This window comes from Lepidochelys olivacea, assembly GCF_965140295.1.
Source record: "Lepidochelys olivacea isolate rLepOli2 genome assembly, chromosome: 1".
Taxonomy (NCBI): Eukaryota; Metazoa; Chordata; order Testudines; family Cheloniidae; genus Lepidochelys; species Lepidochelys olivacea.
In genome coordinates, this window is record NC_140411.1 from 102,133,647 (window position 1) to 102,150,245 (window position 16,599).

At 38.5% G+C, this 16,599-nt stretch overlaps 1 protein-coding gene across 1 annotated transcript in view; it reads left to right on the forward strand.

Moving 5' to 3' along the window:
* Window positions 1–16,599, forward strand: part of PCCA (propionyl-CoA carboxylase subunit alpha) — a 394,113-nt gene that overhangs the window by 135,352 nt on the left and 242,162 nt on the right. Inside the window, exon 10 of the mRNA XM_084616704.1 lies at window positions 9,386–9,488. Coding sequence (XP_084472830.1) covers window positions 9,386–9,488 — 103 coding nt within the window. The remainder of the gene's footprint in view (window positions 1–9,385; window positions 9,489–16,599) is intronic.

Sequence of the window (16,599 nt, forward strand, 5' to 3'; positions counted from 1 at the left end):
CGCAAATTTGCTGAGAGTGCAATCCACACCATCCTCCAGATCATTTATGAAGATATTGAATAAAACCGGCCCCAGGACCGACCCTTGGGGCACTCCACTTGATACCGGCTGCCAACTAGACATGGAGCCATTGATCACTACCCGTTGAGCCCGACAATCTAGCCAGCTTTCTACCCACCTTATAGTGCATTCATCCAGCCCATACTTCCTTAACTTGGTGACAAGAATACTATGGGAGACCGTGTCAAAAGCTTTGCTAAAGTCAAGAAACAATACATCCACTGCTTTCCCTTCATCCACAGAACCAGTAATCTCATCATAAAAGGCGATTAGATTAGTCAGGCATGACCTTCCCTTGGTGAATCCATGCTGGCTGTTCCTGATCACTTTCCTCTCATGCAAGTGCTTCAGGATTGATTCTTTGAGGACCTGCTCCATGATTTTTCCAGGGACTGAGGTGAGGCTGACTGGCCTGTAGTTCCCAGGATCTTCCTTCTTCCCTTTTTTAAAGATTGGCACTACATTAGCCTTTTTCCAGTCATCCGGGACTTCCCCGGTTCGCCACGAGTTTTCAAAGATAATGGCCAGTGGCTCTGCAATCACAGCCGCCAATTCCTTCAGCACTCTCGGATGCAACTCGTCCGGCCCCATGGACTTGTGCACGTCCAGCTTTTCTAAATAGTCCCTAACCGCCTCTATCTCCACAGAGGGCTGGCCATCTCTTCCGCGTTTTGTGATGCCCAGCGCAGCAGTCTGAGAGCTGACCTTGTTAGTGAAAACAGAGGCAAAAAAAGCATTGAGTACATTAGCTTTTTCCACATCCTCTGTCACTAGGTTGCCTCCCTCATTCAGTAAGGGGCCCACACATTCCTTGGCTTTCTTCTTGTTGCCAACATACCTGAAGAAACCCTTCTTGTTACTCTTGACATCTCTGGCTAGCTGCAGCTCCAGGTGCGATTTGGCCCTCCTGATAACATTTCTACATGCCCGAGCAATATTTTTATACTCTTCCCTGGTCATATGTCCAACCTTCCACTTCTTGTAAGCTTCTTTTTTATGTTTAAGATCCGCTAGGATTTCACCGTTAAGCCAAGCTGGTCGCCTGCCATATTTACTATTCTTTCGACTCATCGGGATGGTTTGTCCCTGTAACCTCAACAGGGATTCCTTGAAATACAGCCAGCTCTCCTGGACTCCTTTCCCATTCAAGTTAGTCCCCCAGGGGATCCTGGCCATCCGTTCCCTGAGGGAGTCGAAGTCTGCTTTCCTGAAGTCCAGGGTCCTTATCCTGCTGCTTACCTTTCTTCCCTGCGTCAGGATCCTGAACTCAACCAACTCATGGTCACTGCCTCCCAGATTCCCATCCACTTTTGCTTCCCCCACTAATTCTACCCGGTTTGTGAGCAGCAGGTCAAGAAAAGCGCCCCCCCTAGTTGGCTCCTCTAGCACTTGCGCCAGGAAATTGTCTCCTACGCTTTCCAAAAACTTCCTGGATTGTCTATGCACCGCTGTATTGCTCTCCCAGCAGATATCAGGAAAATTAAAGTCACCCATGAGAATCAGGGCATGCGATCTAGTAGCTTCCGTGAGCTGCCGGAAGAAAGCCTCATCCACCTCATCCCCCTGGTCCGGTGGTCTATAGCAGACTCCCACCACTACATCACTCTTGTTGCACACACACTTCTAAACTTAATCCAGAATGAACTTAATGAACTACTGTGCCATGTGTTAAAAAATTGAATGAAGTATCGGTTCTAAAAGCTGGAAGAAAATAAGCAAAATGAATAGCCAATTTAAACAAATTTTACATATAAAGAAAACAATCTTATTTGTATTCTTCACTTCCTGAAGCTTCTTTATGTTCTAATCTAAATAGGAAATGAAGTATAGCATCTTAGAATGAGGATCTAGGATAACACACTTCATACTTACAAGGATGCTTTGCTCCTATTGCTTTAGAAATCAGAATTACTCCCTTCATCTTGTACAGTCAACACGTACTTCTGTTGTACTAAATCAAAAGGTATTCACTTCTGTTTTTGTTCAGATATCGTCAAAAGAAATTTCACAAAATGAGTAACTTAAAAAAAAAATGAAATGCAGTACTAAACCATGATTGTTAAGAGGTTTTAAAGCAGTACAGGTAAGAAGTGGGATAGTCAGAAAGCTCTTTGATGCAGATGAGTGATGTCAACAGAATCCAATCAGGCATGTGATTTTTGTTTATCTTAATGACACTGCTTTAGGACCAACAGCTAGTGATATTTGCCTTGTTTATGGAAAAACCACTGGAATACCATTCAGTGTTTGTTACTGTGTACCCGGGACTCTGTCTCCCAGATGGTCATTTTGCTACTTGTTACATTTATCCTGTCTTTGCAAAGTTTCCTTACCACACAAAAAGTGTAAAAAATGGTACGAAAAAGAACATAGTCACTAAGGAAAAAAAAGTCATTTACAGATAAACTATTTTTGCACTACCCATCTAATCAAGAGGAAATCCTCATTTTACAATTTGCAACTAGGCAGCAGTGAAGCCTAAATTTTAACTAAAGTTGGCTAAATATTTTGCTGTCTGTTACAGAAAGGTAAACTGAGATTAAGAGTGAGGGGAAAATATTTAGAATAGGAACACTGATTTGGAGAAGTAGAAATATTAATAGAACAACACTTCCATATAATCTTTAACAGTCAACATTGATGATGTGTAACATTGAAAGGTTGTGAAAGATTTTTCTACACACTCATTATATGGTCTAAGAAATATAGTAAAGTATTTTTCCATTTTGTGTAGCAACAAGAGAATAATTTTTGGGTCTAATCACATGAAGCCTATTGACGTTGAAATTTGAAGTGGGTGGCTCCAGCAGAAAGGATAGCATTTTGCTTTTCTCACCTTGAGCTTCTTGTTCTGAATGCAGCCCAGGTTGGTAGTGACAAACAATTGCCATCTGATTAGTTGCTGGTATCCTGTGGGATGAATTTGTGGTCTCAATCCAGTTTCAATTTTTAAAAAGATGCTAATTTCTAATGTTGGCATTCTCAGCAGAGAGGCCAAAGACTGAATGAACATGAAGACTGAACTACCTTCTCAACTATAGAGACAGTACCCTTAGAACAGTTTTGAAATATGTTGGTAGACCAGCAAACTTATATTGCTTTTGCCCTGTGGATCTAGTTCTGAGTGCTATGAACATGACACGTTCCATAAATTCTAAATTAATTTTAAGTAACTTTGCTTAAAAAACACTTACTGGATTTTCAGAATATAGACTATTTGATGCACAGTTTGTAATCTATTTTCAAAACAGGGGATGCACAATATTTTGTTTAAAGAATTAAGATTAAAGACCATGGATTATGATTCCCAGAATTAGAGAAATTGAACATAGAAAAGACCTATTTGAACTACTTCACTCCTTGCTATTGGAAGATTATTCCCTTGTTGCATAATTACTAGTGCTTCATCCTGTGTACTTTTTGAAGGTCTTAAGTGATGAGACTTTCAGCATATCCCTTGGGCTTTTATTATTCAGTCCTACAGATCTCACTCTTAGGAAAATTTAGGCAGAAAATTTTTCATTCTTAATTTTATCCCATTATTCCTAGTTATACCTCATTCTAGCACCCTTAATAATTCTTTTCTCTCACTAGTATTTATACTCTCCATACTTTTGGAAAGTTATCAAGTCTCCTATTAATCTCTGCTTTACTGATCATCTTATCTTCATATGTCATCCCGTCAGCTCTCTCACCATTTTAATTGCTTTTTTCTAAACTCTCGCTAAGCTATGAATATCTTTGTGGTAATGGAGGCGTTTAGAATGACGAATTATAGCAGAGCTGTATGGAGTGACTATTACCTCTTTGCATCGTGATGAATTTCTCTGTATAAACAGTCGAAAATTACATTGGACTAATTTCCTGTTGCAAACTCATGATACGTTGTAGACTCATACTGTGATTCCTCTACTTTGCTGTCTGCTGTTACCTCAAGGTCTCTGTCAGCATTACTGACTTCCATGGACAAAATGTATCTCTCATTCAATTTCCCGCTTTAGGTGTATGTTTGGAACAGACTGCTAGGTAGTTATTATCTCTTGGCAACCTTTGTAGTGGTATACATGAATTTTTTGCAGTTAGGGAGTGAACCTTGGAAGTCCAAGGTCTCTGGTCTTCCTTCATCCCCAAGAATGATTTCTCCGCATCAACCTTTTGGAGCTTTTGTTTTCCAGTCTTAGGCCCCTCTCCATCAGCACTAGGCCCTTGCAAGATGTGGCAAGCAGCGGGCTGTGGCCTACATGCATATAGACCACTATTCTCCAACCCAGAAAATCTTGTACTGACAGCATAGAGATTAAGCTGTGGAGGTATGTATCTGAAGGCTTCTCCAAGGTGGTTACAAATTGCATGCATCTCTCAGCAGGATGCAGCCATCCTTTCTCACCCTTGCTTGGATTGGAATTATGCTCCCCTCACCATTGGAATTGGTGTTCTGAAAGAGGTTGGACATGCAGTCTTGTTCCCTCCAGCATGTTGTCTCTCCCTTTCCCTCGGACTCGAGATGATTTCAAGAAAAGTCTCAGTCAGTGCTCTTTCTGGTCATATGTTAGTCATCTTAGCTCTTTGTGTGAGCTCTACCTTTTATGGGACCACAATTTCTCTATCTTTATACCAGGCAACAGTTCTGCAGTGGGATTTATCCTGAGTTTTCCAGGAGATTACAGAACTATTCAGACTTTTGGATGACAGATCCTTGAAACTGTGAATACATTAGATAGATAGAAACTGCTTTTTCAAGTTATTTTCAGCTGTAGTTATGACAGTCTTTAGAATGGTAAATTATGCTCAGTGATTTTTTCTTATTGTCAGTTTAACAACTGCCCCAAGTACATTCCTGAGATGAGTTTGAAATTTCATGATGGTGAGCCTATTGTTTACCTAAGTTGTGTCCCAATCTTGTTGTAGTAAAGGCAATGTCGCGCTCTCCTTAGATCTCTGAAATCTTACATAACTCGTACTCAGTTTTGGAAAAGTTTACAGTTTATCTGTTTCGAAGATTGTAACAAGAAGGCCACTAAGACCACAGTGTCTAGGTGAATTAAACATTGTATCCCATTAGCCTTCAACTATGTCAGAAGGCTATATTCAGTATTGTTAAATGCTATTCTCTAAGAGGCATGGCAATCTTGTGAGCTTTCAGTGCAGAAGCATCTGCTTCTGAAAATTGAGATGCCCTCCTAGTCATCTCCTCAACTCCTCATTACCAGTTAAATCTGTCTTTGCAGCTGATATCTATTAGGTGCTTCAAGTGCCTTTGGAAGGTAAGCCCACCTTTCTGGTTTACTGTTCGCAACATTGGTTGTTTTCAATTGCTGCTGTCCAGCAGCATGGGAGAAGAAGGACATGTAAGAGAAAATTATTTGTCAGTAATTCTATTTGTCATAGTCTTTTCTTCTCCCACCTCTCCTCGAAGAGCATCACTTGGAGTTTTGTCTCTGATCTTATCTATTACTCTGCACTGGAAGTCTCACTGTAAAAGAAGAGAATAGGTTGGTGCTTGTATACCTGCCTTGATAGACAGATCTTTTGTCTCCTTTCTTGGGTAGGCAAAGTCATAAAGCTGTCTGTGATTGTTGTTGCTGGGTAGTTTGGTAGAAAAGGGGACTATGGCAGACAAAGTTATTGGTGACTTCCTGTGCTCCATTGACTACATCCTCTAATTTTGTAATTCTGTTTCTTTTTTTTTAAAAATCAGATTACATTCAGTTAAGAAAATTAACACAACACTGATTCACCAAAGAGATTTTTTTCATGCTGTAATCAAGGACGTTGTAAATAGATTGGATATGAGTTATTTGATAGAATATTAAAAGCGAATAGAGAGAGCTCATTGAATTTGTGAAATTCCATTTTACGGGGTGGGGGTGGTGGAGAGGAGGAATCAAATCCCCAGGTATTTAATTTGTGATTCTAGGACTTTGACTGTGTCTTTTTATAAACAAGAAGTCAGCCATTTATATAGTAAAAGTGTTGTGACTATAGACAACAGTTTTCTCAAATCATTTAAAAGAAATTTTGACTCAAGCTAAAGCATTGTTTGTTTTTGTTTAGTTTTTGTTTACTTTAAAACTAATTGTTTGTAAGGTATTTATATTTTGATTAACATTAAGCATTGTACTTAACAGTCACAGTTTTAAAGGGATTCTGTTGTATTGGTGATACTCAAACAGCTGTTTTTAGAGCTAGGTTTCACAAGAACGCAGAACTGGACAGAAAGTGTCTATGCAATGCCAGCACTGGAATTTTATTTTTTCCCCCATTAATTGGTATTTGGTTGGCCCCAGTATCGGATATTGTAATGTCACATTATGTCCCAAGTCTCCTACTTACCCTATATTGGGGTGGGCAAACTTTTTGGCCTGAGGGCCACATCCGGGTTCCGAAACTGTATGAAGGGCCAGGTAGGGAAGGTTGTGCCTCCCCAAACAGCCTGGCCCCTGCCCCCTATCCGCCCCCTATTCGCCCCCGCCCTCTGACTGCCCCCCTCAGAATCCCTGACCCATCCAACCCCTCCTACTCCTTGTTCCCTGACCCCAATGCCCCTTGCTCCATGTCCCCTGCCCTGCCCCCATCCAACGCCCCCCGCCCACTGACAGGCCCCCTGGGACTCCCATGCCTATCCAACCCCCCTGTTCCCATCCCCTGACCCCCCCCGACCTCCGTCCCAACTGCCCCCTGCTTCCTGTCTCCTGACTGCCCCCCAGACCTCCCTGCCTCATATCCAACCCCACCGCCCCCTTACCATGCCACTCAGAGCACCAGGACTGGCAGCTGCACCACCTGGCCGGAGCCAGCCATGCTGCCGCACAGTCTAGAGCACCAGGGCAGGCTGGTGGCTCTTGAAGCTGCCCTTTCTGGCAGGAGCTCACAGCCCCATCACCCAGAACGCTGGCGGCACACCGAACTGAGGCTGCGAGGGAGAGGGGACAGCAAGGGAGGGACTGGGGGCTAACCTCCCTTGCCGGGAGCTCAAGGGCCGGGCAGGACGGTCCCGAGGGCTGGATGTGGCCCATGGGTTTACCCACCTCTGCCCTATATGTTTCTGCCCAAAGAAGGTGGTTTTTGTAACTGTAATGAGGCTGAGCTTTGTGGGCATGCGGTGCTCCCAGATCATTCCATTTCAATTCAGCCAACAGCAAGAAAACTTGTTGTGGGTTCTGTTTTTATTGAATGCATATTTCTTGCCAAGAAGTGTAGCCTAGGTGGGAAAAAGACATTAAAGAAGCCCTACATACAGCATTCCTGGAGAACCTGTCTCTGACACAGCTCAACCAGAATTGGAGGAGTGCAGAGGCCACCTTTTCACCACCCTATCCTGAGCTGACAGTGTGCTCCGCAGCCATGGCAAGGATATAAGACAGTATTTCCTAATGCTTTGGGTCCCTAGGCCACTGCTTCAGTACTGATTCAAAGGGAAGCATGAAGCTTGAAATACATATCTTTGTAGGGCTTACATCCAGACATTATCTCTCTGCCTAGCCTGTGTAATCTGACTTGGTCTTGTATTCCCCTTTAAAATGAATGAAATTCATTCTTTTATTAATATTCTTCATTCTATTTATGGACACAAACATAGGCTTAGAAAACACAAGTGTGTAAATAAGGTCAAAATACCTAATTAAGACAATCGTGTATTTTTAGGTTTTACAGACGTATAGATGAGGTAATTAGGCATATTGATTTTCTTTTTAACAAGCATTGCAGTCTGGATTGTTAATTAGCACATGCTTCAGTGAAGCAAAAATAAAGTTGTCAATCAATTGTGCATAATGCTGTCTGATATAATGTTTACAAAAGCAAATCCATTGATTTAATACTTAAAATTGTTCAGAATTTGTTTTGATAAATATAGATGTATCGGTGTCTGTGTGTCTATATTTTGCACCATTTTTGTTTAACTTTTTTAGTCAGATCAGCTAGAGTGGTGTCTACTTCTATACAAGTGGTATAACTTTGTTGTACAGGACATGAATACGCTGAAGTTCATCTTACTCTTGAATAAATACATTTAATGTTTTGAGGTTAAAAAATAAAACTGGCCAAAGGGAACAACTGAGTGCTAAACAAATTCCAGTCTCTTTAAATTATAAAACAACCATTATCTAAATGTGTGTGTTTAAGAGGATGATAGAGGTACCTTTTAAATATAATACTCAAAAAAGGGCCACATGCATTCATCCTACAAAAACCTGTCAGGTAGGCTTTGTTTAGGACACTGAACTGGGTTTGGGAGAGAAGAAATTCACAGCTACCTCCAACTAATAGGTAAGTGACGAGGACTGCATCACAGCCCTTCCGTGACTGCTACCACTCTGCACCTCCTATGTGTGGTGTTAGGATGACTGCATTCCTGCAGGTAAAGATACAGTGGTTCTCCCCTCACCTTCCCGGTGAAGTGGCCTGTCTCTGGGGCCAGCACAGAACCTCTTTCTGCTGCGTGAAGGGGTTGCAGAGTCCACCATGCAGCCTTTTGGGTCCTATTCACCATGTGTAAACTTTACCCAGTGGAAATTGTACTTAAATTTGTATTTCAGTAGTCATGTCCCACAGTAGTAACTGCTCTATCAGGAAAAGTGAAACCAACAGGTTCAGTATCTCAGTAATAAAAAAAAAATGAAAAATTAAATTGTTATATAGGAGTAAGTAAATAAAGGCAGGAGGGGAAGTCATACTAAGGGGCTTGGCGCATGCAAAGTAAGGTTGAGTTCTACCATACATTAGGAAAAAACTTATGAATATGGCTAAGTATTGCGTTTTAAAAAAAACTGTGCATTTAGTAAAGTGAGGAACAGCTGAATTTACATAGTACAGCATCCAAGATTTGTCCTTTCATTTAATTTTTGTATAACTAACCTTTGGCTCTGCCGTTGTTGTTATTCATATACTGCAATTCTTATAAATTAATGGTGGACCCATCCAAGATGTAAATTATTTATTACATAATTGTTTTTGGAATTCTACCATTTTTTTTCTCATGGAAAATATGTAACTTGTGCAAAGTTGTCCAATTGTCTTAAAAATGCTCAAACGTTTAAACTCTTCAGAGTTCCCTTTGTTCTTTGAGGGGGAAATTAATGAATTTTTACTTTCCAAGAAAGTATCCAAGAAAGCTCTTATTTTTGCATTCTGTTTAAAAAAATGAATGTACACTTAGAGAATCTTGTCTTTTTGGTGATATGTACATTAACTGATGGTAGCCTGATTTAAGTGAATACCAAAACTCCTACTAACTTAAGTGGAAACTGAATCAGGCCGTAAAAGGATTAATTTTCTTTATTGTCAGCCTGGCTTTTTTTTGTGTTTTTTTTTTTTTTTTTTAAAGGGAAGGCTTTAGATTTTCATCTCAAGAAGCTGCTTCAAGTTTTGGTGATGATCGACTATTGATAGAAAAGTTTATTGATAATCCTCGCCACATAGAAATCCAGGTTTGTACTTTTTCCATTTGAAATAAAATTTGAAATGATCAAACCCTTGAGATGATCAAACATACATTATAATGGTAAGCATGGTCAGATTTATTATGGCTTTGAAGACATTAATGCGGATATCAAACTGTAGTTGGTTACTCGGAGATAGTGACTTGGATTCAGCTGTCCTCTCAAGCTTTTTTCAGAGTAGATTCTGGAGGTGGAAAGTCTTGCCACCTCTTTTCTCCCACTGCATCATCCCTTCTGCTAGAGAGTACAGATGTGTCCATCACAACCCAAAAAGTGGGTGGTGCAGGCTAATGAGGAAGGCGTTTGTGACTATGGTGGCTATGTGACGTGCAGATCTAGCATATCCCTTAAGCTGCTTCCTGCAGCAGGGTTCCTACAAAGTATCCATCACAACTTAAAACTTCCCTAATCTGGCAGAAACCCTGAGTGAGGCTGTTTGATGCAGTTCTACTTCTAATTCATGGGGGCGGGCTTTGCTATATTTTACCCCTCTTTCCATTAGCATGGATTAATCTAGCCCAGTGTCATCACTCATATACTTCAGATAACAAAATAACATTTTCGCTCCTACTCCCCTCTGTATTGCAGGAAAATGGGAGAAATGGTATCCGTACATCTGTCTGAACCTCAAAGGTCTACCTGCCCCCAAATTTTCTCCTTGTTTTTCACCTCCACTTCCCCACTATCGAAGCATTCTTCAGCCTAAGGTGGTCTAGAGCCAACTTCTTCCAGAGTACATTTAACATTTTCTTATTTGTCCAGAGAGGATTGCTTAATTCCTTCAGATACACTGGACATAACACAGGAAAATCAAATGAAGGTCATCAATGGGTTTGGATGATGCATATCATTTGAACTACATGCTTGTAGTTGCTGTGAAGTCAGTTGATCCACTTAAGGTGTGTGTAGTGTAGCCTTGTGGTTCACAATATACGGCTGCTTTTTACTTGGATAGCTTAGTTACAAAAGAAGATTAATTTTGATCTTGGGCCAGACCCCCAGTTGGTATAATTTGACATAGCTCCACTGAAGCAAATGGAACTGCTCCAAACACCCTTTGTGTTACAAGCAGCTCTTTTCAGGCTTGAAGATAAATTTTGTTCATGCCAGAGACATTAGTCATCTTACAAGAATTCACCAAATCTGAAAATTTAAAACAAGCTTCTGTTTTGAAAATAAATAAATTTACAGATGTCTTAATTAATGGAAAAAAACTCTTCTAATGCTCGTGCATTAGAAGAATAATGTAGCAAAATATTACAGAATTTTCCAAGACAATTTCCTTTGGACTTTTAGCCAAGAACAAGAAATTTGCAGCCCAAAATACTTCTTTCAAATAAGAGATAAATGATTAAAAATAGAGTTTGAGCAGAAGTGCCATCTCAGCTACATCATCACTATTCAAAATTGTGCTTAAATTTTAATATTATGGACATTAAATACTTTTTGAATCTTTGCCTTTAGTGGGCGTACAATATACGGTGCTTGATTCATATTGTGTAACTAATATCTGAGTCATATTTACATTGAATTCAAAGTAAAAAATTATACCATTATTAGATTTATCAATTGCACACAATTTGGGGAACTTTTAAATAATTTATTTAAAATCTTTTTTTAGAAAAATGACCTTTAGGTTTTCTAGAGGGAATTTCTTTACATTTTAACGCGTTCTTCAATATTTGTTTCAATAAAAGACAAGTATAGTGGTTGTTCTAACAACGTTGGTTTGTATTGCATCCTATTTCATATGGAAGCAGAAACGTATCCATATAAAACTATGCCCTAAAACTTTCCCTCAGATCTTACAAGGGGGGAAAAGTATTTATTATATCATGCTTATGTTTGGATTTAGTCATAAAATGTGCCTCAAGCTAAATAATTATTATGTGGATTTATTATTTCAAAATGCAAAATACTGGGCATAGAATACGTTATTTAAACAGTCAAGTCAGAGTTTTGCATACAACTCTAACAAACCTGAAAGGGATTCTGAGGTTTCTTAAGACTCTAGGTAAAGTGATGTGAATAAAGATTTTTAAATGTATTTATAACTAATTACAAATCAACTCCTACTTCTTAATGTGAGTTTTTTGCCTGCCAGAATTTTGAAAAAACAAAGTTCTGAAGCCCAAGCAAGTGCTCTTAGAGTGAACAATTTACTTGACATCTTTCTTTTGTGTGTGTGTGTGTGTGTGTGTGTGTGTGTGTGTGCATCAATGGGTATCATATAAATTAAAACCAGATCTATTGATACCAAACAGGACTATATTCAGGCATACAAACTTTGGTAAAAAGTTTTGCCTGTTTAATATTTTGAATGTATTCTTTTCCATCTTATCTATGGAACTTAATTGTGGATGCAACCCTGAATGAATCTCTTCTGACAAGAAATCTATAATGTATGTGTCGGTTTCCTTAACGGAAGTTTCATTTGTTTTTCCAGTCCAAAATACAAATTCCTTATAATTTGTCATATGATTTGTTTCACTGAGACCTTGAGATACTTTGACAGCAGTTCAATAATTTAATATAAAAAATCCTGCTGATTGTGTGGACTGGTAAGTAAGAGAAAAAACCAATTAACCCCTTTAACACTGCTAAATATGTCCACTCTTTTACCCAACATGCTTAGTATGACCTGATTTTTGTTTTTTTGCTTAAAATTTGCCTAAACGCAGACTTGATATCGCATCAGAAAAATGAGCAAATATTGAATCTACTAAGGATGAAGGTTAAGCCCAAAACTATATTCTGGCTTTTGAGTGACCACGGACTGGTGCAATCCGAGCCAGTAAGTTTCACAGAACACATTAGAGTTCAAACAAATAGTGCTTTTGGCCCAAATTTTCAACAGTGACTATTGGTTTTTGGGTCCCTCAGTTTTTTTGGGGGCTCCACTTTAAATATCTTAAAAGGGCCTGATTTTTCATAAGGTGTTGAACATCCAGCATCTGAAAATCTGGGCCTTTTGATAGGACTCAAATTTGACACCTGAAACTACTATTCACTTTTGAAACTGTAGACTACTGTTCTTCCTTTGTGACACCAAATACCATCTCTTTGGTCTCTGGAAAGATACCAACATTAAAAAATGTTAGCTATTAAATATGTTTTATAAACATAAAAGATCAATATTAAATAGTATCAAAGAGACTCCTCACATGTTTAAAATTAAGCACGTGCATGTGTGGTTGTAGGCTTGGGGTCTTAAAGTAATCTGTTCCTCAACACGGGTAATGTTGGCAGTCAAATTATTTTTTATAAAAATTTAAAAAAATGATAGATCTTCTCCCTATTTCTCTTCCACCTCATCAAACAAGTAAGCAAAACCACCCAACTGAGTCAGTGGCAAAATTTCCTTCCATTTCAGTTGATACAGAGTTGGATCAAAAGTACTATAAAATACACAGTGAGACTAGCACTTGAAGTGGGGATGGTAGACTATTTCTGAAGTCTAAAAATGGATTCAGAAATTAAGTTGATTTTTAAGACCCCCAATTCAGGAAAACTCTGAAAGTGAATGGGATTTAATATATGCTTAAAGTTAAATGTGCACTCAAATGCTTTCTTATATTGGTACTTAATTTTGCAGTCCACCTTTATTCACTTCTTATTAAATAGCCCTGCCTGCCTGATGTTTTTTGCTTTACCTTTCAAAAATGTTCGAATATTTCACATTTTAGAACAATGCGATACTATAAATTAAATAACATCGAATATCAAACAAGATACCATTGATTTTTATAATTTATAAATTTGAAATAAGAATAATGGATCATATTATCCTTGTAATGCATTATAATACACCTTTGCAACAATCCAGTATATCATTTTAGCTATATATCCTAATCAAGTTTAGGAGATTGACCTTGATTCATTCAGACTGCTAAACATACAAATACTTTGAGAACAGATGCCAAATATTTATTAATTTAGCAGTAGCTTTTAAACGAGATTATTTAACATTCTTGCTCAGCTCCAAAACTCTGCGAACTTAAAAATGTAAGGGTTTCCTGTGCTGAGGAATAAAACAAACACTTGTAAAACATAAGAAAAGGCTGAAACAATTAACAGGAAAAAAGAGTCCAAATAGACTTCATGGCTTGAACTGATTTTTGTAATCTTGTTCTCCCTGAATATCTGACATGAAGGATCTCAGTCTAAAGTAAAAGTAAACTGAATGTCTAATTGCAAGGTATTTGGTTAAATACAAATGCTGCAACTGGAAATGGCATTTGGCTGAATTCAAATAGGAGAGAGTGCAATAAATGTTGTTTTATTATTTAGCGTAATGAAGTGTCAGTAATAAATACCACTAATTAGTTAATCTTGCAACTTCACAAAACTGACCATTTTCTTTAGTAATTTTTTTAATATCTTGCTTTTAGCACCACTAATTCGGAAAAAATACTGTAGATGAAACATCTATTTTTAATTAGAGGTAGATGGGAATTTCAGTTCACCCCAGTAGTAATTCCCACTTTCTGTAAATGCATTTTGGCAATGAAACCTCTTCTGAAAATAATTATCATATATAATAATTATTTTATTAAACAATTATTTTTGTTTTGTTTCTAAAAATTATATGGATAATGTTCTCTAGATAAATACCCAACTCTGGATATTCCTTTGCTTACACCATTTAGCTAGATAGTTAAAAGCAAGGTCTTAAGCCTATGTGTTAAGTACTCATATCTGCTTCTTATAAGCCAAATTTGTTGATCGTGGCAAAATAATAGTTTTAAGAAGCAGATTCCAAACATGAGTAATGATACAAGCAGTTTCCCTAGAGACTATAGGTATCTCAGAACTGGGGAAAGGAGTGGGAGGAGTGAAGTGGGTTTCCTAACTGAGAAGGAGATAAGGGAGAACTGATCAAATAATCCCCTAGCCTCACCCCCTGAAAATGTTTGTGTAAATAGGGGGAAATAAATTTGTCAGATTTCCATTGAAAATTTCTACTTTTTGTCAAAGCTGTTTTTCAATTAAAACTTGAATTTTTCTGTGGAAAGCAGACACTTTTTTCATGAAAAGCTTTGTTTAGTTACTCTCATTCCACCCCCAATTTTCTATTGAAAAACTGTTTAAATGGAAAAGCCCTAAGAGGGCCTGAAATGGAGCTAGTCATAGAAAAGCAGGGCAGTGAACTAGCCATTGTTGTTCCAGAAAAGCAATTCTACACAAGTGAGCATGCCCTGTCATTTGGGTTTTATTATTTAAAATAATATTTATAGTATAAGTCTCTCCTTCTCTAAAGACACTTGTCTACTGGGACTCCATGGAGTTCAGTTTCTGCAGTCATGGACTGGATGGACCAAGACTGGAATAAGAAGATAGGCTATGCTCTGTTGGATTCTCCGTTCTTCTCCTCTAGCACAAGTTAATACACCCTGAAGCAATGCTGTGTTGCTCTGTTTCCTGAAGTGCGCTTCAAAACCTTCCTTTGGGGAGATTCAGGGACCAGCTGTACTCAAGAAACTCTTATGAACTAGCAATGCATTATAATACACCTTTACAACAATGCTCTAGCGGCATTTGTGTTCTCCATTGGGAAGCAGTGGGATCAAGCACCAGCACAAAAGCAAAAAGCACCTCTATGGATTTCTCCTGGGGATCCCGCAAATTCCACAGGTTAAGTGGGGACAAATTATGCTCCATCCTCACCTCTGTCCTCTAAGGATTCCTATGAAAATGTTGAGTTTGATGCTGAAAGTAGCTGATCTGGCCCTGATCCAGCAAAGCATTTTAACATAACTTTAAACACATAAGTAGTCCCACTGAAATCAAAACTCAGGCTTTTGTCTCATTTGCCTGGGTTATTTCCACATTAGTTAACAATTTTGTTGTTGATGCATGAGCTGTAATGGAATCTAGCTTGCGCTCTCATAGGTCTATTTACTCTGTGGTGCTAAAAGGAACAATAAGTTGTTAAAACTTTTTTTTGCTAAAGTAAGCAGATAGGGATGAGTTCATACAGGTTTTTGAGTAGGATGGTACTATTTTTGTCTAGTCAATTTTGAGTTCGGAACTGCACTTTTAAAGGATGGGGCATGAGGACTGGCACAGATAATTGTAAATCAGAGAAGGAAGACTAGTGGAAAAAGGTTTATAGGCGAGAAAAGTATACTTAGCACATGAAAAGGGGGGAATTGCTCCAAGAATAGGGAGCAGCATGAAATAAGTTATGAAGTTGGGAAAAGCCATAGGAAGCATTAAGGAGTGAGGATGGCCTGAGCATAAATGAGAGGATTGGGCTCAGACTAGGACTGCCTATATTTTCCTTTTTTCTGACAGTTTGCAAAGCTCATGATCAATTGACAGTCCTATCCTGTTGGCCTGCATGCTTCTCCAGTCTGGATGTGTGAAATGGGACTCACTCTTCATCCTGTGTCTTGCTCTTCAATGTACTAAGGTTGCAGGGACTGCAGTAGCTTCAACTGCTTGGGAAGGCTCCTTGAAACAACCAGTTAAATTTTTATCTGAATTGTTGGAGAAATCTGGGTGTTACATTGCATTCTTTTCCCCTCGCTTTTGCCCAGAGACCACAATGTTTCTGAACACTTGTCTCCTATTCGAGAGGCACTGTATTGTGATTAATCCATTGAGTAGGCTCCATTAGTAACTGTTTCTGAAAGCTTTTTATCCATAGATCAATAGCAAAATTTGACATCCTTTGAGATTTTACTCCCTTTTGATGATGTAGGCTAGTGTTAACAATATACTTATGTTTGTAATACTATTTTAGGAGCTTACAATATAATTTTGTCTCCGTCCATTGATTTTCAGCTTCTTTTATTTAACTAACTTCATTTTTGTATTTCTCACAATACCTGAAATGATTGGAGCTTCACCCCCCCTATTCCTTCATAAATACGATTTTAAAAAAATAAGTAGTGGAAATTTTAGAAAAAAGCTAGTTACTGTGTTCAATGTTTGCAATAACATTCTCCCCATATTTATAATACAGCTAATTTTCTAGAAAGGAAATGTTCATTTCTGTTTTCAGCATGCGCTTTGCTAGAGTGCTTCTTTTTTATGTTTAATTTGGTGAAACATTTACATCTGAACTCTATGTAATGAAATCTGTGGTACACAG